At 39.6% G+C, this 23,263-nt stretch overlaps 2 protein-coding genes and 1 non-coding gene across 3 annotated transcripts; 2 read left to right on the top strand and 1 right to left on the bottom strand.

Annotated features, from left to right (window-relative positions):
- sparcl1 (SPARC-like 1) lies at window positions 1–9,049 on the bottom strand. The gene is made up of 11 exons (XM_040024162.1): window positions 8,547–9,049; window positions 7,422–7,477; window positions 7,243–7,308; window positions 6,103–7,140; window positions 5,306–5,414; window positions 4,481–4,602; window positions 3,879–3,999; window positions 3,639–3,775; window positions 3,403–3,551; window positions 2,015–2,163; window positions 1–1,755 (listed from the first exon to the last, which is right to left on the bottom strand). Exons 1-11 carry the CDS (start codon window positions 8,665–8,667, stop codon window positions 1,727–1,729), a joined length of 2,097 nt encoding a protein of 698 aa, XP_039880096.1. The 5' UTR covers window positions 8,668–9,049; the 3' UTR covers window positions 1–1,726.
- A 6,209-nt stretch (window positions 9,050–15,258) lies between these two features.
- scpp1 (secretory calcium-binding phosphoprotein 1) lies at window positions 15,259–18,183 on the top strand. The gene is made up of 9 exons (XM_040024161.1): window positions 15,259–15,455; window positions 15,706–15,760; window positions 16,141–16,188; window positions 16,760–16,813; window positions 16,929–16,955; window positions 17,064–17,162; window positions 17,361–17,393; window positions 17,478–17,537; window positions 17,637–18,183. Exons 2-9 carry the CDS (start codon window positions 15,707–15,709, stop codon window positions 18,069–18,071), a joined length of 810 nt encoding a protein of 269 aa, XP_039880095.1. The 5' UTR covers window positions 15,259–15,455; window position 15,706; the 3' UTR covers window positions 18,072–18,183.
- Window positions 18,184–22,006: 3,823 nt separating this feature from the next.
- On the top strand, window positions 22,007–22,080 carry trnai-aau. Its single transcript has one exon. It is a non-coding gene; the product is annotated as a tRNA-Ile (tRNA).
- Window positions 22,081–23,263: the final 1,183 nt, after the last annotated feature.

Raw genomic sequence — 23,263 nt, 5'->3', positions numbered from 1 at the left:
GCAATAGGAGTTCAATCATTTATTGGTCATTAGTTACAGTGATCTACAACAGTAAAGTGTCAACAGGTATTAAGGAGAACCACAATCAGTGTTTAGCAATGAATCTGTGAAAAATGCTTCGTCTCATTCCACTTGCTTCTCCTCAGTGTCTACCCCAGAGCATTCTTCCTCATCTTCAGCTGGCGTAGTCTTCATCACCGGAGACTGCGTCCTCCTGAGGCGAGCTGCGACTGACCGCCGAAACCTCAGCTTGCCGCTCGGCTTTGCAGCACCAACAACACCGCCCAAGGGTTGTGGGTTATTTGGCCCGACTGCTGACATCAGCTGCACTTGGCCAGGGGTCAACACAATATTCTGAGGCCCTCCGCCGACATTTCTCTGTGGCAGCACTGCAAACAGCCCACCTCCAGCTTGCTGCGTCCCTGGCCCTTGCAGATTCATGGTGGCTCCTCCTGCCTGGCCCATGAGAAAAGCTCCACCTTGTGGGAGAACTGCAACTGGAATTAGTTGTTGTGGTGGAGCCTGACCTACAGGGTTCCCAAGTGGCTGGATAAACAAAGTATTACCAACTTGGACTACTTGTGCCACAAAGGGCTGACCAGTCAGTGGAACCCCATTTTGAGCCCCAGCGTTTGCACCGTTGGCAGCTCCTGGTCCTCCATTGTTCTTCACTCCCCTATTGGCAAGTGCCTCAGCACTCCCTGAAGACACACCACTCTCCACCACGAGGGCCAGGCTCTGAAAGATAACCCACAGCATGCAGTACATGTTTTAGCTCAGTGCAAGCAGCAGATGATCAGCAGGTGAAGCGCCGCTTCTTTCTTTACTTATATAGAAGGCGTCAGACTCGGCGATCACCAGAAAAGGTCCAATCAGAATGCTTTATCTCATAAAAACGAGATGCCGTAATCATCATGACCAAGCAGCAGGTTATTTTTTGCTTTGTCGCCTTACAGCAGGCCATTATTTAGGATCAAGCGGCAAACCAAAATCAACTACCAGTGACTTGCATTCTTAAAAACCATTGTTGAAGAGCTATTCATCTCATGAAGTAACACAAACACACGCAAAAAAGAAAAGGAATGAAGAAAAGATATCAGAACATGAAATGATATTTACCAGAGTCTTTTTGTAGGAGACTTTATTTCAGCACAAACATCAATAAGCAACAGAGTTTACTGAAATATTCTGAAATTGTGAATTTCTTTGCTGTTTATTGCCTTTAGTTAGCAGTGTAAGGAAACATAATATATGAGGACAAACATGTACACATTTGCTACTAAGTAAGCCAATATAGGTGCTATTTTACATTTGCTAGTATCAAACAGGAATCTGCAATTGTCTGCTACTAATTGTGGTACTACCTGGCACTGTGTACTGCACAATGTTTTTTCTACCATCAAGCTGCAATAACTTTGCCCCAGTTTGGAATGCATTGTAGTAAAGATTTTGAACGCAGCCAGCAAAAAAATAACTACTTCTTTCTTCTAATAGACGGTTCTAGCAGCTCAGTCTAAATTACAGATCAGTGATTTAAATGTCCATGCTTAGCCTTACACAAAGCTTTGTTTATAGCGGGAGGTAACATGGGTTTGTTTCATCTGTACTTGTCAGAGCGTGTACTGTATCATTTTGAATAGACAGAACTTCAACAGCCAGATGTTCAAGCTACAACACTGGAGCAGCTTTTGCAAGCTTATGTAGTAGATGAGGAACAAAGCGAAGCTCAGAAAAGCAGGTTGGCATCCATGTCCTCTGCAGAGAGACAAGTTACAAAGAGTTAGAGTTTGCATTTAAATGATCAACTAACAGTACCAGAAAACATCAAATTCTGAACATATTTTAGAGCAACATGCTGGGTTTTCATCTTAAATCTTGGAAGATATATTCAGATTGGAGCATCACATTTCTGAAACCTCTACTATCTATGCAATTATATAGGCCTTGACCATGAACATACTACATCATTTATGGGAAGGTTTCTCACAAATATAAGAAACGATGAACCTCTCACCATTCCTGATATCAAAACAGGTGATCCACTCCTTAAATGATACCAGTTTGTCTTTGTCAGCATCGCACTCCTGAAAGAAGCGAGAGGTGCAGTGCTCCATTGGCACCAGGGGGACCCTGAGAGGGGCCAGCTCTGAGTGGGACAAAAACCTGTAGAGGAAAAAGAAATGTTTTTGATCACTGTGAGCAAACAGAGTGCGCAGGATGACTAAGTGTTTTCCTAACATACTAGTTATTGTTATTGTTGTTACAGGTCATTGAAGCCTTTAGACCAAAAATCGTTTGTGGGTCCTTGTTCTGGACTGAAAACTGAAGGACACCACTACATTTGAGATCTGTGCATGAAACTTTTAAAGAGCAGCTCACAACATATTTTTATAAGCTTGCTTTTAACTAGTAGATATTATTAATGTGTTTTAATAGTTGGGTTTTTGTTTGTTGATTGTTCTTGTGAAGCACTTTGCTATTCTTATCTAGACAGGTGCTATATGAATACTTTTGATTTGCTTTTGCTTACTTGTTACAGTTATTTTTGCCTATTCAATTTTTCCTCAGAAGTCAATGTGCCATATAATTGCAATAGCAATAAATTTAATAACGCTCTATATTAACAGTTGCTGCAGCTCCTGAAGCATTTGAAGTGTCGGAATGTGGAAATTTCAACATCGCTTGAAAAAACTGACCGCTAGCAACGTCCCTCTCACCAGTAGGCTAAGTGATTTTTAGCCAATTACAAGTTGAATCTGGTAGTTGGGGTTGTTAGCTAAGATACCGTCATTAAGAAGCAGTACAACTAATGTGTCTATGCAAGCTAATTTGTGATGTGCACCGCTGGCCTGGCCATTTATTTTTTAATGCACCTTCTCAGATTAATTCACTGCATGTCGTGCCCAGGGCTGGACTGGGACAAAAAATCGGCCCGGGCATTTTGACTAGAGACCGGCCCACCAGGTATTATAGGAAAAGCCATAAAGCCTTTGAATGAAAACAAACGCTGGCCAGTCCAGCTATGGTCGTGCCATCAGTTAACCCTTCCCAGGGTTGCCGACCCCTGGAGTAGGGGTTTACATATTCACCTGACATGTTCAAGGTCTCTGGTTAGAGACCATGAAGAGGCGCAAATACCCTTTGGTGTTGAAACAGGAAGGGTATCTGGTGGAAAAAGCTGCCAAATCAAGTGGTGCTATCTGTGGGGACCCCGTGTGAAAAGGGAGCAGCCAAAAGAAGCGTCTTCTTATAACTTTGTGATTAAGGATGTGTTTTTTACAGTCTGTCGGTCATCTGTGACATATATATCTTTCCATATTGTTCTATAACCAATAACTCCCCTAACTAGCTAGCTTTTTTTAAAGAAGATACTATATGCAAAACCAGTGTATAAAAATGTACCTATCAGATGGGTGCTGGTCCAGCTGAGCAAACTGCCAGTGTACTGGGTAGATGTACATGTTATAGTTCTTCTCAAAGTCCTGTGCGAGAAGCTCAACAGAGTGATTGCCTGCATGAAGGCGCCTCTCACTCTCAAAGATTTTCTTCACCTGAAGAATACAGGAGACCACACTTTGGCTGGTTTCAGTCACTTAAACACAGTAGTTGTAAAGAGCTGTTGGAGTAGTAAGCCTTACTCTGAAACGCTGTTTAGGAGTGAGGAAGCCAGGAGTTATGGAGTCATGTTCGTAGAGCTGGAGCAGCACGTTTTTGAGCCAATCTCTCATTCGTAGAGGAAACTGCACCCGCTCATTGTCCACACATGGAGGTATCACTGAGACAGAGAGGACAGGAAAAAAAGCATCAGATGTTTTAATTAGTTCTTTCTTCACCATACTAAATTATACAGTTTGAACAGTGTTTAAATACAGTCTCACATTTGCATGGCCCAGTGTAGTCTAGGTGAAGTCTGTGTCCTTTCTTAGTGCCCTCTAAGTTGCATTTAGTAGCAAAGAGTTCACATGATGTGTCATACGTTTTGTTGTCTGTCCCACAAACCTAAACAAAAACAAAAGTGTTTAAATAAATGAAGAGAGAAGATCAACTTTTAGCCACTGTCCTCGAAGAGTTTATGCAGGCAGGACTTGTGAGGAAAGGAAGACACAATACAAAGATAAAATTCCATATTTGTGGTTTACAGCTCACCTTCAGCCTACTATCAGACCCTTGACCTTCTCACAACAAGCAATCTGGGTCAAATAATATGAAAAGAAAACCTGCTGGCTCACCATAACAGGCAGGGTAGTTAGAGCTAATATTAAAACAAAAGTGTTCTCTGCTTTGTCTTTCAATTAGGTCAAAATGCCCACAATGACATCTGTACTTTTTCCTTTTTCTCCTCAATAAACAATATGAAAGCTTCACAAGGCTGCTGCAGACAAGTGTGTCACAACCACAGAGCATCACATAAAACGTATGAGCATAAATGAATAACAATATGTAAGTGTGACATTTCTTTTATAGGCATCAACATACTTACATAGTCAAACTCATTCACACTGGGAGGGCACTCTGACGGTTCTTGACACACACACCCTGGCTTATTGTCCGCATCAAGTTTGCATGTTTTTCCACGTTTGCAACGGAAGTTTTCACATGAATCTTTAAGAAAACACAAGCACCGGTTGGATCTCTGACCCATATTTCACTTGATTTCTAGAAACAGTGAGATAAATTATTTATTTTCCTAGCTTGTTTTAAAGTTTTTCTTGCAATAGAGCCCAGTACGCTACAATAAGCTCACATCATCCTCTACATTCCTTTAGTATAGAGTTGGTATAGCGATTAAATTCGACTTGATCTCTCTTATTCACTTTTAAGCCTGCAGAGCTGTGTTTTGGTAGTGACTGTGAAGCAGAGAGGCACTATTCATGCGGAAGTTTAAGCAAAATGATTCAGTCAGCAGATTCCCCGTGTGAGACTATTCGGATGGTGCATTAGTCAGTATATAGTGAATGCTGCTGCTGACCAGACACTCCGCAGTTCTATACTGTAAGAATAACACGTTATATGAACGATAACGTTAAATTTAAAACAATGTTAAATTTCCTTGAAGTGGAGCCTTTCACCAGCCTGTATTATTTACATTTATTTCTAGTCTTGTGTTAAATTAGAGATGTTGATAATTCCTTTTATCTTTATCATATCATGATAAAGATAAAATATCATATCATCTTTTGCTTACATAACTGTCAACTTACAGAAAGTATCTGGCTTTATTAATGGACCTAGAAATACCAGTAATCATGTCACAGAAGGCTAAGGAGGAAGCCTTCAACAGAAACAATCAACAGAAAAAAATAACCAGTAGGGGTTTCTGGGAGTTGTATGTCTCCGCCAAGAGAGGGCCTGGACCTTGGGTACAGTTCGGCTGCGGCTCTTATCTGCACCGGATTCACACCAACTAAAGGACCCTGGGAAAGTACAAAAAGACATGTAAAGGCAGACTCATGCATGTATAAAATCCTTCTCCTTTTCCTCCTCCTAGTACTAATAATATTAGTAATAACGTGAAGGTACTATAGAAAGAGAAAAAACAAAGGTCAAGTTGCCCCAATGAAAACTGCAATATCAGCTTTTTTGTAAACTTTGGGCTGATTAGTGCTGCTAAATGTTGCCAATGCTGTCAAAGGTTAGCCGTAAACTTGCAGAGAGCTTTAAAGGCCTTAAACTTGCAAGTGAAATCTTTTTTTTACTTGCACTGCACTGATCTCTAGCAGGCTAATTAGCTGGATCAGTTTCACAAATGAAAAAAAGCCCACTGACAGGGAGATATATCTCCTTTAACCACTTCAAGATATACACAGGTGATTTGTAGATGCAGTGTGCAGGGCAGATTATGTCCTCTGTTACCTCCTTACCAAAGAAATTACTCCAGCTTAAACTCAATAATTAATTTTAACTATCAGTTCTTAAAACATTTTCACTGTGGGCTGATTTTAAAATGGCACCAAGAGGGTTTGAGTCTAAACTTGTCTTCCTCTCTTTCTCTTTCCCTGCTTTCCTGTCTTTCTATCTTTATCCAATGATGCCTGAACGGCCAAAATAATAATAATGATAATCTACTGTAAAGAAAGAAAATATAGGTAATATAAGCATTACCCATTTTCCTGCCCTTCTCCTCTTTGTCTTTTGGTCTGTATTGTCAGTGCTGCTGCTCTCAGACTCAGGATCCTGTCGGCCCTCTTCTTGTCCGGGTTGTGTTTCCTCCCTGTCCGGAGAGTGCTTCCTTGACCTTTGGTTTTTCTTTTGCTTCCTCGTTTTTGCCTTAGTGTGACTTGCACCCACATTCTTACTCTTCTCTTCCTCCTTTCCAGATAGAGTGGCCCTCAATTCAAGCTCTGCATCGCCCTTTGGCTCTGGATGATCCACATTTGCTTCAGGTTCTTTCTTGGCGCTTACGTCTTGGTCTGAGGAATCTTTGTCCTGTGTCTGGTCAGACACCTCCTCGCTGTGTGCTGCCTCTGTGTTTTGCATGCCAGGTTCATAGTCATCAGCGATATTGGCCATTTCTTTCCCACTGGTTTCTTTCTCTCTGATGTCTGTTTTTGAAGTAGGCTTGGTGTCATCAGAGTGGGTTTTGTCGTTAGCTGACGCAGTCTGTAGAGGTTGTAGGAGGCTACTATCAGCAGCATAGTCCAGATCGACTGGAATCACTGATTCTGTGCTGCCATCTTCCTCTAGCAGTGCTTCAGTAGGCTCTTCCTTCCTTTCTGAATGAGTCATCTTCTGCACCTTCTCCTCTATCACATCTTCCACACTGTCTTCTTTCACTTCTTCCTCATCCAGCAAATGTTTCTTTGTCTCTGAATTCTCATCCAACTTCTCCTGATCCTCAGCGACCTCAACCACCTCACTAGACTCAACCTTGGCTTTGTCACCTTCTACTGCTTCCTCCTCCAGCTCTCTTACTTCAGCTTCATCTTCCTCTTCAGCCTCTTTCGTCAGGAGGTCTACCAGTTCTTCTTCACTCAACAGAACTGCAGTGCTTTTCTCTCGCTTTTCAGCCCTCTCTCCATCTTCCTTGTTAGCGTTGTCTTCGGAACTCAGTTCCTCGTCTTCCTGCTCCTGGCTGCTGGCCTCAAATGTGACTAGAGTGGGTAAGATCTTTGGCTTATTGGCTTCCACTGTGATAGCATCCTGAAGCAGGAGAAAAGGAAAATTATTTATCGACTGTATAAAATGACACGATACGTTTAGTATTAGAATTTAAAACTCTAGATGAAGAAGATGTTACTGTACCTTTTCTTTGGTTGTGTGCAAACTCTTATGCAACCCATGATGCTTTCCATGAGGTTTACTTTTCACCTGAAGATAATGAGAAACATCTGTAATATTTATTGTATGGTGAACACATTATCATATTGTCTTTGATCATTTTTACTCATTGATTTAAGAAGAAGAATATCTTTACTACTCACAGACAGAGCAAATGTTGCTGCCAGTAAGCAAAGGAATACTAAGCAGGCCTTCATACCTGTAAGATCAAAGTGAATCGTTTAAACCTTGGATAAATTGTCTAAAAATGGATAACATGTAAGTTTTTAGATTTTGAAACCACTGCAGAATTGAATATTTCAGAAAAATATTACACTAAAGGCTAAAAAGCTGTTCATAAGCTATCAGTACACTCTACTCTGGCTTCTCCATTTTCACAACAAAGATGTGAACTTGGCACATCTTTCAAAGTGGAAACAACTGAATGCATCTGTATGCTGCCAGCACATTCATGACGAGCAGAGCTGTGGGCCCAGCCTCCACTATCGCCAAGGTTACAGGCCTCTGATATGCACCTCGCTCTCAAAAGTCACATTCAGAGCTAAAGTAAACACCAGAAGCTACCAGACTGGAAAAATTTGACTAAGTCCACAAACTTTTTGTGTCTCTGGAGCCCAACGACAAAGATATTAATGGGTCTGTCTGGTAAAATAGCTCTCAGCACAGTTCTGAGATGTGAAAGTAATGCTGGGGAGAAGGTGTACACACCAAAGCGATAAATTAGTCTTTATACTTTGAATAATTTAAAAGTTACCAAAGACACTATTATAACTACTCTATTACATGATTGCTCCATCTTTAATAAAAATTAATAGACATTATAAAAACATTTAGATATGATATTTCTCTAAATTATATGCACCAAATTAGTACTTCCAAATATGGAGCACATATTAAATAGTGCCACCACTTTCTGCAAAAGTATCAAAGCATCGCCATCAATAGCTCACCAGCATAAAGCTGTGGCCCTAAGTAATCAAGCCAGCAGTCGCACATACAGCAAGCAATAGTTTAAATGCAGTAACTAGTTAGTGAACAAGATGAATGTCAAACACACATTACTGTTTTGCTATATATAAATGGAGTTGCAAAGCACTATTAATTCCAGCTATTTTATTGGTTCTTTTATTGCTGTAATTTCAATATGTGTGTCTGAAACAGGTCTGTCTTGTAAAGAAGACATTGAGCCTCAGTAGAACTAACTGTATAAATAAAGGTAAAATAAATGAGAAATGAAACTCTGTGTGTCACAGAAATTAGGATTTTACCTGAGGCTGGCAGTCGCAAGAAAAAGTATCCCGCAAAAACAGCAGCGTGCCTGTGCTGAACCTGTGAAGATGTCCTTTTGTATTTGAGACAGTGCACACTCTGTCCACACAAACTAAGCATTCAACACACACACACACACATACAGTTTTTTTTTCCAGGGTTTAGGATGCCACTGCTAACTTTGGGAGGGCCTTTGGGAAACAGAGATAAAGCGAGAGGCGGACAAAGGGATCCCACTCCCACACTGAGCTTCTGTTGGGCGATATACTTCAAAAAAATAGTGTGTCTGTTTCCCAAAAAATGAAAATAAGTTTAAAAAAGAACGCTCCAGGGTTCATAACAGATTTTGACAGGTTTCAATTTTTGTTACTGAAGATAATTTGCATGCATGTATAGAGGAGTTCAGGAGAGTGGGCAACAGAGTCTACAGCCATCTGTTAAACACTACTCTGTTATGGTTTGGGCAGCATTTCAGCCAGTGGTGTTGGGGATCTTGTAAAAATTAATTTATTTACAAGCACAGAAAAGTGCTGTCAGATTTTTGATCTACCATCCAGTACAATCTGGTTCATTTGTCAGCAAATGATCCCAAAAGCACTACTGCAGTAAAAGCATATCTGTATAGAAAAACATGCTGTAGAACACTGGACATATGGATTGTTCTCCCCAGAACCCAGACCTCAACATTACTGAAGCAGTGTGAGCTCATCCTGACAGAGAACAGAACAAAAGGCAGCCAACATCAAATAAAGAGCTTTGAATGTTCTTCATGAAGCCTGGAGTACTATTCCCAAAGACTGCTTAAAGAAATGACAAGAAAGGTTGTCTAAGAGAGTTTAGGCTCTTTTGAGGAATAAAGAGGGTCAAACCAAATATTGACTTTAACCCATTTAATCCCACAGGCAACAATTGTTGCCATTTTAACCCCCTATTACGTTAACAAAATTTATTATTTTGCAGTGAAAAATTTGGGATTAAATGGGTTAAAGCTTTTTAGAATTGTACAGACTCTGTTTTTGCAATGATTTTATCATCTACTGAAAAGCAGCACCAGTACAGGGCTTGGCATGATGCTGATCCTGAGAGAAGGGCTTCATATTCATATGTGTCCTGTCAGTAATGTTTCTTTGTTTGTCAGCTGTATTCATCCTTGATGACATCAGCCAACAGAAAATTCATTATCAAACTCAAACTTCAGATTTCCATATCAGTTAGACAGAAAACCTCAAATCCCTGGTGAATAGACTCAATTAACCAGGGGTGGGGAACTCCAGGCCTTGAGGGCCGATGACCTGCAGGTTTTGGGCTCGGATGCACCAGTTGTTCTCACTGAGGCCTCCCCACCAAATTTTAATTTCTCTTTTTCTATTAGAAGTGGTAAGAGAGGTGGTGGGACTGCATCTTTAGCCAACAACACACTCACCACCAAACAAATTTTATTTGATCATTTTACCACTTTTGAATTCCATGCTATTGTTTTCAGCAGCCCTCCAGTTTTATCTGTCACAATTTATAGACCACCTAAAGACAGCGCTGCTTTTATCAAGGAATTCTCAGAATTTTTAACAAACATACATTCAAAATATAACATGATAATTTTAACCGGTGATTTTAACCTGCACATAGATAATCCTTCTGACCCTGCAACAAAAGAATTCTTAAACATTCTTCACTGTTTGGATTTTATCCAGCACGTCACGCAGCCGACTCACAACAGAGGACACACTCTGGACCTGGTCATCACCCATGGGCTGTCCACCAGCGTGTCCTCTGTTGTTGACTTGGCTGTCTCTGACCACTACTGTGTGTTTTTTAACATCACCGGTTTTATTCAGCGGGAGACCTCGGTGCGAACTGTGAGGAGGCGCTATCTAACCTCTGAAGTGGCTGCAAATTTTACCAGGGTTTTAGTCAAATGCCCCCCTGTGATTTTACCTGCACCCTGCGATTTGATTTTTAGTTATTTTAACAGCAAACTGAAGAAAAGCCTTGACTCCGTTGCTCCACTCACCACCAAAAAGATTAACGTAAAACATGCATCACCCTGGAGAAACGAAGAAGTCAAAAAACTCAAAAGAAATTGCAGGGCAGCAGAAAGGAGATGGAGGAAAAATAAAAATAATATCAACCATCAAATATTTTCCGAGCAACTTAAAATGTACAATAATACATTAAGGAAGTCAAGAAATTCATACTTCGCCAAAATAATCAGTAATAACAAAAATAATCCCAAGGTCCTCTTTTCCACCATAGATCATTTATTTAACCCTGATTTTAAAAGCTCCAAAAGAACCCCCACAGACTCGCTCTGTGAGCAGTTTGCAGACCACTTCAGGGGAAAGATCAGCGCCATCAGATCTGATATTTTATCTAATCGCGATATGTTTGTAAAAACATCTGAGGGCTCGATTGTACCTGAGGAGACACTGGACAGCTTTGTCCTGGTTAATGCTGAGAACTTTCAGAAGGTTTTCTCCACAGTGAGACCCACCACATGTCTTTTAGATCCAATTCCTTCTTCACTCTTTAAAACACTTTATGGATTTTTTGAGGCTGAGCTTTTATACATGATGAATTGCTCTCTTCAGTTGGGTGTCTTCCCTGCTGCCTTTAAAACGGCGGTGGTGAGGCCCCTTCTGAAGAAGAGCAATTTGGATTGTAATGATTTTAATAACTACAGACCTGTATCCAACTTACCATTTTTAAGTAAAGTCTTAGAAAAACTTGTTTTTACTCAGATTACTGATTTTCTCAATGATAGACAGATCCTGGAGATATTCCAGTCTGGATTTAGGGTGAACCACAGCACAGAGACTGCTATCCTAAAGGTTTTAAATGATCTTAGATGTAACTGGGACGCCCAAAAGCTCTCAGTCCTGGTGCTACTGGATCTAAGCGCAGCCTTTGATACAGTAGACCACGCTATTCTTTTAAACAGACTGAAACACATGGTGGGCCTCTCTGGTGCTGTACACAACTGGTTCACTTCCTATCTCTCTGACAGATCTTTTATGGTGTGTATGGATACATGCTCCTCTAAGATCCATAAAATGACATGTGGTGTGCCTCAAGGGTCGGTTCTAGGCCCTGTACTTTTTAATTTGTATATGTTGCCTCTCGGCAGTGTCATCAGGAGGCATGGAGTGAACTTCCACAGTTACGCTGATGACACGCAGCTGTACATCTCCGTGTCTCCTGATGACACCAGACCAATGGATGCCCTTTTTAACTGTATCTTGGATATAAGATCTTGGATGGCAGAAAACTTTTTACAGCTTAACCAGGACAAAACTGAAGTTTTAATTGTCGGTCCTGAGGCTCAGAGAGAGAAACTCTTGTCTAAATTAGAGGCATTTTCACTATGTCCTTCGCTACAAGTGAAAAACCTGGGTGTTATTTTTGACTCTGAGCTTGGTTTTATCCCACATGTTAAACATGTAACCAAAATTGGATTTTATCATCTAAAAAATATAGCCAGAGTCCGCCCTATTCTCTCTCGGGCCAACACAGAGATGCTGATGCATGCTTTTATTACCAGTCGCATTGATTACTGTAATGCCCTGCTCTCTGGTCTTCCTAAGAAGAATATTTCAACTTTACAACTTTTGCAAAACTTGGCAGCTCGTGTGCTGACGAAGACCAGAGGGCGGGCCCACATTACACCGGTTTTAGAATCGCTGCACTGGCTCCCCGTGTGTTTCAGGATCGATTTTAAAGTTCTTTTATTGGTTTTTAAATGTCTTAATGGTCTTGGGCCTTATTATCTCTCAGATCTGCTTTTACCATACGAACCCTCGCGGACCCTGAGGTCCTCTGGTACTGGCCTTTTGATTGTCCCTAAAGTCAGGACACATACTCACGGAGAGGCAGCTTTTCAGTGGTATGGTCCTCGTCTGTGGAACAGCCTGCCGGAGGAGCTCAGGGCCGCAGAGAACGTACATGTTTTTAAGAACAGGCTCAAGACCCACCTTTTTAATTTAGCTTTTACTTAGCGTTTATTTATTTTTTATGCTTATTTATTCTATCCTGTTATTCTATTATTAATTTAGGATTTACCTAATATTTATTGATTTTATTCTTATTCATTTTTTAATCTTCTTACTCTATTTATATTTATATTTATATTGTATCCTGTTCTTATTTATTTTATCATTTTACCCTGTATATATCGTATTGCGTCATATCTCCAGTGTTTCCTCGGAGGGCGCTCTCTGCACCGGGGCTGTTATTGACCGTGGCTGCTGGGTCTCTGGGGTCCTCTCAGCCTGGTTGGGGGGCTCCTTGGCCTCCCTCCTGCTGTGTGCCCAGCCCGGAGGCTGCGGTCTGTGACCGGCTCCCGGTGCAGACGGCTCTCTGTTATAATGTTTCCTCACTTGGCTCATGCGAGCCCAGCCCAATTTTTACTCTTTAAGCGTGCGCGTGTGTGTATGTGTGTGTGGGTGGGGGTGGGGGGATATATGTGTATTGAGAGTGTGGGGAGTGCGTTGGAGGGTGGGGTGGGCTGCTTTTAACTATGTAAAGCACTTTGTGCTACATTTTTTCTGTATGAAAAGTGCTTTATAAATAAAGATTGATTGATTGATTGATTGATTGATATATTCTTGATCCAACACAGCTGATTTAAACGGCTAAATGACCTCCTCAGCATGTCTTAAAGTTCTCCAGAGGCCTGGTAATAAATTAATCATTTGATTCAGGTGTCTTGACCCAGGGTGATATCTAAAACCTGCAGGACACCGGCCCTTGAGGCCTAGAATCCCCCACCCCTGCAATAAACAAACACGCTTGTTCAGATGTGTAGTATTTCTTCGTTGACACATTTTTGTGTATTACACCGCTGACAAAATAATGAATTCAATTTTATTTATATAGATGTAAATCAGATGTTTACTTTCAGTTGAATATCTCAGCAATCATTGGAGCATTCATTGTGCTTTCTATTGAATGGATTTTGCACACTTTTGGGTATCCTGTGGAAACAATTGGATTAGTTAACAAACAAGTATAAGTGTAACAAAAAATGTACCCCTGATAATGGATGGATAAGCCTCATAATGAACATAATTTCTGTTGTTTGTGAAAATTTGAAAAAGTACTATGGGCAGGTTGTTTATGGCAGAATGGACCCAGTCCAAACCAACATGACCACATTGTTTTAGGACAGAAACAATATATACTTTTGGCCACTAGATGTCATAAAAACTAAAGTCTGTACTCTTAAAGAGGCTAAGAAACTGCAGTATAATGAGGGTAAATGATGAGAGTAGCAAGGACATGACAAAATCACTCAAAAAGTGCAGTTTTACCTTAATTAATTGATATTCAAAGAATCAACACACCAGCTTTAAACACAAGCCTCTTCATTGAAAAAATACACTGCTTTGTAACACTGTTCATCAAAGCTGGGAAGTACAAGCTTTGATTTATATTACATAATGTTGTAAATCTATCAGTCAATTCCACGAGGCATTGATGGAAATATGCTATCTTATTTTATACAATGCAGAGTAAAAAAATACACGATGTGGCATCAATCATGGTGTTGTTTTTAGTAAAATCATATTTCACTATTCATCACTAACTTGCATTACTGCACTGTTTTCCCTTAATTAGCAACTAATTCAAACATATTTAGGCAAAAAAAAATAGAAGAAAATGATTACACTGCACGCAGTCTCAAGGATCACACTGGTGATGCACCAGTGTGACAAATGCCTAGTTTCATTAAGAATATTAATACCACAGATGCATCCAACGCCTGTCTGACAAAGATAATTACATTATTAAACCTTAAGTAACGTTAAGGTGAACGTGCAGACACTGTTGACTGTCTGCGTATCACAACAAGCATCAATCATCTCCTCCTCCACTCCTACCCTGTGGTTTTGGTGGAGAGCGCTGGACTGGTGAACATTCAGTCTAATTACAGGTTTCTTTTGCTTAGCTGAAATCCAAAGTGAGGTTAAACAAGGAATTCTGAAAGCTTATTTTGGGCCTGGCCATATAAGTATATCCAGGAAGCGATTATATACCACAGGATGGAAATATATATAGAAGCCTTTACTTGTACATACTGTACATGCTTAATGTTCCAAAAACACAATTTCCAATAACATCATTTAGCAGTGAAGGCAAAATATGGTTTGTTCTTGTTTTAATAGACTGAATTAATATTGTACTTTGTCACAGTGTGCGTGTATATGTGTGGGCGTGTGTGTGTATCTGAAGTTAATCCATTTATGTGAAGTTTTTATAAAAGGCAGTGTTTAATTTTCTCAATTTAAACCAACCTTATATTGAAAACTTTATAGCCCTCGCACTTGTACTACTTGTAACCTGTTCCATGTAATCCATCATCTGACAAAAACAAAATTCCAAATAGAAAGGGAAGGAGGGGAAAAGGAAAAGAAAAAAAAAGTTTCACCGGAAACAAGCATGAAACTGTCTAGCCCTCTTTTCCTCTCTGAGTGGGTGAGTTTATTTTTTCAACAGGCCACAAACCCTATAGTTTAGTGAGTTAAATTATATTTCACTAAAGACGTGAGAGGGGGTGTAGGAAATTTTGTGACTGGATAAAAGAGCACACAGTATCTATGTGTGTGTGTGTGTGTGTACAATCATCATCACGCCACTGTGTGTTTTCTGAACTCCCTCTCCGGAACAAATACACCTTCGCATGACGACAAAAAAGACACATCCGGAAGGAAGTGATGCAATCACCTTAAATGAGAATACTTATATACAGTAGTCCTGGGAGTTCCCTCCAGCATATCCACACATCGTGATTTTACTTCAACTGCAAGCTTCCATTCGAGGTTCAGGACAGACTCCGGATTCTCCTGTTTGCTGCCTTATAGACTAAACGAGGAGCACCAGCTGCATCTTTTTTTATTATCTCTGAAACTGAGGTAGAGTAAATGATTATGTAGTATTATTATTATTACTTTTGATCACAACTCTTACTTTAGTGATCACAACTTTGAAAGTTTTGAATTGTCAGTTTGGTTTGTAGTAACTTAACATCTAGAAGTTTAAACCCAAGAGCAAATGGATGTGACCCTATTTTGGGGGGAGTTTCTTTTGCTAATGCACCATAGTAGTTACTCTTACACTGAACTGAACTTAATGAGAATAATAATTACATACTTTTTTTTACAGAATGAAGGTTCCCATCATTACATTTTGCCTGATTGGAGCAGTCTTTTCCAACCCGGTGAGTATGAAAGCAGAAAACAAAAATCAATTATTAAAAAGGTCTCAATTTTGAAAGATTTTTTCACCGTAATTTTTTTTTTACATAACTTTCAGATAGACGAAATATTCTCCCATCTTCCATGCTGTGTATTTTTGTTTATTTGAAAGTATTACTGAGGTTCAAGGACACGGTTACAACAAAAAAATCAATAATACTAGGTACAAATAAGCATAATGTTACTTGCTATTAGTAAAATAATAGGTGACATGGAACTAAAGCATGTCATAACTATATGTATTTTTAGAAATAATAATAATAATAATAATAATAATAATAATAATAATAATAATAATAAAGTGTCCATTAAATAACCATCTGTTCCATTTTCATTCTGACAGATTTTGCACACTGTTGTTTCAGTATCAAGCAAGGTTGCATCAAACTCAGTAAGTAGCATTTTCAAAACACAAATCATTTTTTAATATTTTTTCCCAAATGCTAAATCACAGTTGTATTAGACCTTGTTTCTGGTACTAGGAAAGAGAGAGAAAAAAGAAAGCAAATAATTCCATAATAATTCAAAGTTTAACTTAATAATTTAAAATTTCAAGTTTTGTTTTTATTTATAGATGTTTAAATTAGTAAGTTTAAATTTGGCAATGATTTTCTTTTCATATATTTGAGCTTCTGTACGTTTGAGTATATTTCAGGAACTATACATAAACTACTAAACTATATAGTCTGCCTGCAGTAAAGCTGAATTCCTTGAAGACAGTCAGCAGGAAAAGCTAACAATGGGCGTGGGTACTGGAAGTTTCTCCAGACCTCAAGATGATTCCCATTTCAGAAACTATTGTTTACTATACTTTATGTCTGCTTCCATTCCGGCAGTAATAGCTTGCCCAAGCAAGGGTTGACAAGAATGAAATCTAAATGAATGATGATTGTTGATGCGGCAGTTAAAGCATATAATTAAAATACATTTTTCTCTGTGCTTACTTTGTTTTGTTTACCCAGACTGAAAGTGTGTCTGTTTCACAATCGTCTGAAAATGACACCTCAGAGCTTCAGGTAATGTGTACATTTATTTCAGTAATGAGTAAATGGTTATTTTTCCTGACTCTTTCCATCACATTTGATTGCTGAGTTTCATCCACATGACTCTTTGTTCCTGTCTGTGTTGCAGAGCACAGAGGAAAACACCTCAAATCAGGTGAGTTATTTTGGTTCTGATATGTCTTCAGAAAACCTTCATCCTAACACACAGATCAAAATCATTTTTCTGTTTACTGAAAATGTCTCTGTTTTTTTTTATATACAGAGCTCAGAGTCAGAATCATTAGAATCCACAGACAACACATTGGAGGACACATCAGAGGACACTTCAGAGGACACTTCAGAGGACACATCAGAGGACACGGTGGGTCCTATTAGCAATCCGTGTAATATTTTACTGTTATCCTTCAACAAGGTTGCTATTTCCATTTCATAATCTTTAAAGCATTAGCAAATTGTTAGGATTTCTGGGTGTAACCTTGGATATCAGATGATACAAATGAATAAACCTGGAATAAATCTGATATTTGCATCCTTAAATGGGTTTCATTTCCACAAACAGACTTCAGAAGAGAGTGACAGTCAGTCGGATGAGGTAAGATGAAGTAAAACAACTTCTTTTACTTAGTGTATTATGTGTAGTACAGAATTACACTGTTTCTTCACCTCTGTTCCACAGATGGACTCCATGCCTGACACCAAAGATGATAGTATGGGCAGTGAAGAGAATGTCAGAAAGGTGCGATAAATCTTTTACGTTATCAAATTATTTCATTTAACCTGCTTAAGTAGAGGTTACAGTTAGTTAACACAGTGCTCTCTTTATTCACCGCTTTAGAGCTGGGTGCGAGTGTTTACAAATACAGTGAAAGCCCTTAGCGCAGAGGACAGCAATGAGCTGCCCAACACAAACCTGCTGGTGAACCCCACAGACAGCAGTGACAGCACCAGTGACAGCATAGAAACCACAACTGCCACCAATGACAGCAATGAAAGCAAAGACAGCTCCAGCAGCGAGAGCAGTGAGAGCAACGAGAGCAACGAGACCAAAGACAGCAGCGACAGCAGTGACACCAGCATGAGTACAGAGGACAGCAATGCCAGTGACAGCACCGAGCTGAAACAACTGAAAGCCAGGGACTGTGTGAATGGCACTCAGAGCTGCGAAAGTGAGGAGCGTTTCTTCCAGAGTGTAGGAGATGATGCTCATTTCTCAGTGGATAATCTGATGGTGCCAGATGAGGATGACAGGGAGTTAATGCTGCGAAGATGATGACATGCTCTTGTGCAGCCTCTCATTTCCCTCTATGAACTCTAGCACTATGACTAGCCTGAACACTTCAGGATGATAGATTTTGTTTTATAGATTGCTTTATGTTTATAATGACATAATGCTACATGCAGCTGATTTTTGTGTGAAAATTATCGAGGTGATATTATCCTAAGTGTTTACTTTGTTTTTATAATAATAAATAAATAATATAATCATGGATTTGGGGCTTGTGGTGTGTTGGCATACCATTTTAATCAAGGATTTATCCATCATGCAATTTTATAACAGGCCAATACATAAAACTGTACTCTCTACTTTTTAAAATATTTAGAAAATTATAGTAAAATACATATAATAACTGCCTTGCAAATTCATATTTTGCATGCACATTATGTAGCTTTTAAAATTACTAGAGATGGCACGATACCACTTTTTAATGTCCGATACCGATTCCGATATCATAAATTTGGATATCTGCCGATACCAATATGAATCCGATATAGCATATTCTGTAATCAATAAAACTGTTTTTTATAAATATCTTGCTGCATTTTGTATAAGTTCATACTCAAGTTTTAAAAAACGAGACTGAAGCTATTCTGTTATACCTGTATGCAAAAAATACACTCCACCCAAAACATTTTATAGTTCAGCAACACAGATCAATCTAATAAATTTAAACCTACACCATCCTCCCTATTCTGGTACTTACCTACCTAACTAATAGGGTTGCCAACTCCCAGCAAAAATATTAGGGAACCACCCCCCGCCCTTAATCGATGTAATCAACTTTAATTTAATGCAAGTGTAAAACAAATGCACAGAAATCAATTATTTTTCTACAATAATTAAATAGATTCAACATCTTTCTTCAACAGAATTGCAGACTGCACAGATGGTACCTTCCCAAAGGAAAAAATACTATAGCTTACTAGGGTGTATATTAGACTTATTAGTTACTATATACAATAATGGATTTCTATACATTTAATCAGATGACCAGTTTTGTTGTAAGATTCAGATAATTATTTATTCAAAGTTTTTAAATGACATAACAAAGAAAAATATTTCTTTGTGCCCCCCTTTCCGTTAATGCCCTACCTGGCCCCGACAAAACTTTGCTAGACCCGCCCCTGCACAGTTACCAGCTGTCAGCTACTTAGAAAAGGATCCTGGTGTTATTTGTCTCTCAGAAACAGTTCATAACTTCCCTTCAACTCATTCATGTCACCTAAAAGGTAAACCTGTTTCTCCATCACCTGCTCAGCTCTGATGATTCAGTAAGGACATCTCCTGGTTTCATCTTCATGTTTCCCTCTCACCGCAAACGGATATCATGACCAGCAGCTTTTACAGCCATGGCTCCAGCAAACCTCAGCTGATACTAGAAAGTAATATTAAATACGTTCTAACAACAGCTTATCAGGCAGCGGATAAACAACGTGCTGCTGTCGTTCATCCGCTGGGGTCCGTTCTTCGTACCTCGCTAAGTAAGTTAGCTGGATTTGATTGTTGACGATTTCGCGTGATCTTGGATTGTTCGGTTCCCGAAGCTCATCCGGGACTTGCTGTCATAGCAACAGAGCCGTAAGCGTAAACCTGCTCGGGAGCAGGCTTACTTTATGTAAACAGGATTAGATCGCGGCCACGCAGGTATGTCAGCTTCATTTATACGAAAGCAACAGCGATATTCCACCACTGTTTCACCATAAATAAATAACATCAATGTAACTAAAGATAATGCAGCACTTGATCCTTTTATTGATTTCACACAGATACATACAGGTCATATCCTAAAAAGGGGAAATGTACTATTAACATTCTATTACATGTAGTTGATTATTACAGATGTAATTCATATTTCAGAGTAGTAATTGCAAATTACTTCGTGTAATCAAGATGGGAGACCACGGCTATAAAAGCGAAGGTGGATTTGGGAAGCCTGTCGCAGCCATGTCCTGTCCGTTTACGCGAGCCACCCATTGCGGAAGGTGCAAGATTGATAAGGAGAGTCCTCAGAATCCAGCGTATATTGCGGGACAGACAGGATCCTTTAGCTCAGCGCGACAGTGTGCTCATTGAGAGATATCGATTTTCCCGTGAGGGTATTATTCACTTAACCAACTTGTTGACGAGGGGGTGCAGGACCACCACCTGTCTTTGTTTGCTCTGCCCTTTTCTTGGTTGCTGTTATGAACAAACAAACACATTATTTCAGGGTCTCTTTCCAAGAGACGAAAAGCAATATAAGTGATAAATATTACCATTCTGTGGAATATTCTTATATTTCACTTTTACTTGTTCCCATGTTCTAGTGGGTCCTGTTGTGGCTCTAATGTGAAAGGGGATATAATATAACATAATATAATATAATATAATGTAATATAATATTGGATAATATAGTGTGATATGAAATTACTTACGAGTTTAATTTGTCAGCAACTTTCTGCCAGCCCTCTCTCCTTGCTTTTGCAGCCTTTGCAGTGTTCCCTTGCGTTCTGATTAAACTCTGAAACTCCTGAAATCCCTCACTCAGGAGTTCTTGCTCTGCTGCCGAAAATTACCGAACGCGCTCCTTCGACATTTTCGCCGACCAATCAAAGGGTTGCCGATCAATGTTTCTACTATCGATGCGTAGCCCCTTTTACGACACCCAGTGATCTCACATTACTTCATCCAGCTGTACTAATCGTCAACAGCAGGTGTGTTCGGAGAACCGGATTAGCGAGCTCAGAGTTAGCGCGATGATTTGGTCTTGGATGTGTCATTTGATCTTGGATGTAGTAAGCGACGTACGAAGAACGGGCCCCTGGTCTCCTCTTTCTAGCGCAAAGTGGGCGATAAAAACAAACAAGATGGGACTTGCTGCAGAAGATCAGCTGATCATTGATCAGTTTCATGTTTGAAGTAATAACAGGAGAGGAAGGGGGAGTGAATGAGAGAAATAGATGCAACTGCGCTGCAAAGACAGAATAACTCCAGCTTTGTGTCTATTTTTTAATTCTAGCTGATGTAAGGGACAAATCGCTTCCTTTTCACCTCAAACTGGAACTCAAATGACCAGTCCAGCTGTGGCTCAATATATCAGTTGTTAAGCTTAACGTGGAGATACTATGCAAACATTCAGGGATGAACTTACACACTTGCTTTACTTCTCTGGGATAGTTTTCGCAGAGATGAAATGCTGCTGTTAGGAAGCACGTAGCAGCTCCAAATGCTCCAACAGACGCTGACAGGGCATACTGCTCCGATGTGCCGAGCTGGGTACGCCAAGTAGCGCGTTTTGTGATACTTCGGATGGGATTACATTTTTGATTTCTCTCTGATATCCGATCCAGTAATTTAAGTCAGTATCGGACAGATACCGATAGGTAATATCAGATCGGTCCATCTCTAAAAATTACAATTAGCTACTGAAAAATAGTGGCAGGACAGCTGAATAAACAAAGAATAAAAATTTTAAGCTGAGTGCACCTCTACAATAATACATTTTTAAGCAAAATGCTGTCCTGCATATTAGAGGTGGGCGAATTGATCCACATATTGATAGTATGAAAACAACTTTTTGTGTTTACTATCACGTCTCTTTTATTAATGGTCTATAACACATTTAAACCACAGGATTGTTACAGCCATTTAGAGGTCATTAAAATATGTTCCAAATTTGGCTAATGAATGCTGGTTAGGCTAATCTCACAGCCTAAATCACGAGGTACTGTTCTCCCCTACATAAACTCCCTTTATAGGTTAAAAGTATTGTTATTGGTATCGGATCACTAGCAAAGACAGCATTGTCGCAGAGTATTGCTGTTTATTACTGAGACTTCTTAAATGAAATACTAGCACATAATACTTGCCTTGTAGTCGAATGTGAAACTACGACGTGTGATATGTATGACTCTCTATATAAATGGTACTTTCTCATTCGCAGACGTGGCCGGTTAGCTCAGTTGGTTAGAGCGTGGTGCTAATAACGCCAAGGTCGCGGGTTCGATCCCCGTACGGGCCACTACAGCCTTTTTTGTTTAATTTATTTTTACATTTCTGTTGTACTGGTTGATGACGATATTACCCTAAAAATACTGAATATCGTGTGGAGAAGTAGTTCGTCATTAGACAAATCTTGAAAACTGTCGCGGCTTATATGAAAAGTCCCCACTAGATGGTACCAAATCTTCATGTTGTATTGTGTACTAATGCAAATTACGTTTTTATAATCTTTCTTGAGGAAAAGGGCGAAACCATATACAACAATCTGGAAAAACGCCAGGAAAAACAAATACAATATAAAATTTGATATACTGCACAGAATCAGTCACAAAGCATAGCGAAGACTAAAGGAAATTTCCAGTTGATTCACATTGTCCACCAGCAAAATATGTCTGCCAATGTCCAGGAGACAATTCACCCATATTTATGGTCTAAATATGTTCTCCTCACCGAGAAGGTCACCAATAATCTGTTTAATGACCATGTCAACATAACTGTCTGATTCAATATCATAGTACACCTGGTTTTCCATAATTTACTGAGATTTATGACAACAAACTGTGAGGCAAAAAGCGCTTTTGGGTTTTCTGGCAGACAGTTTAATTACAAATTTTATAAGATGGTAGTGAGACCTGCTATTATGTGTGGTTTGGGGGAAAAAAAGACAAGAGGTGGAGCTGAAGATGCTGAGATCATCGGACCAGGATGGGTGGGATTAGAAATGATCATCAGAGGGACAGCTCAGGTCGAACAGTCCAGAGAATCAAGGATCAGATGGTTTGGACATGTGCAGAGGAGGGAGATGTATTGTACAAAGCATGTTGAATATGGAGCTTCAAGGCAGGAGAACACGAAGGAAGGCCACAGAAGAGGTTCTTGAATGTAGTGAAGGAGGATATGCAAATGATTGGTGTGACTAGAGATACTGCGAGTGTGCGGGTGTAAAGAGGCTGTGCTCTGGTAATGGTTTAAACAGATTTCTCAATCACATAATTAGAATGAGAATCAAAATACGGAGACGTAGGTATTAGCAGTAGGTGGCTGAGCAAGCTTTAACTGTTATTTGCTAAAGGAGTACTGTAATAGCTGCAAAGAAAAAGTACAAAAAGTTCTCCCAAGTACCAATGTGTTATTTGACTGTCTGCTACTATTTCAACACATCAAAGCAGTACAGTTTTTTTTTCCAGCAAGCTATTTTTCCT

Source organism: Simochromis diagramma, unplaced genomic scaffold (assembly GCF_900408965.1).
Source record: "Simochromis diagramma unplaced genomic scaffold, fSimDia1.1 OVJJ01000302.1, whole genome shotgun sequence".
NCBI classification, from domain to species: Eukaryota; Metazoa; Chordata; class Actinopteri; order Cichliformes; family Cichlidae; genus Simochromis; species Simochromis diagramma.
The sequence above is the reverse complement of the archived record's forward strand: the minus strand, read 5'-3'. Positions and strand labels throughout refer to the sequence as shown.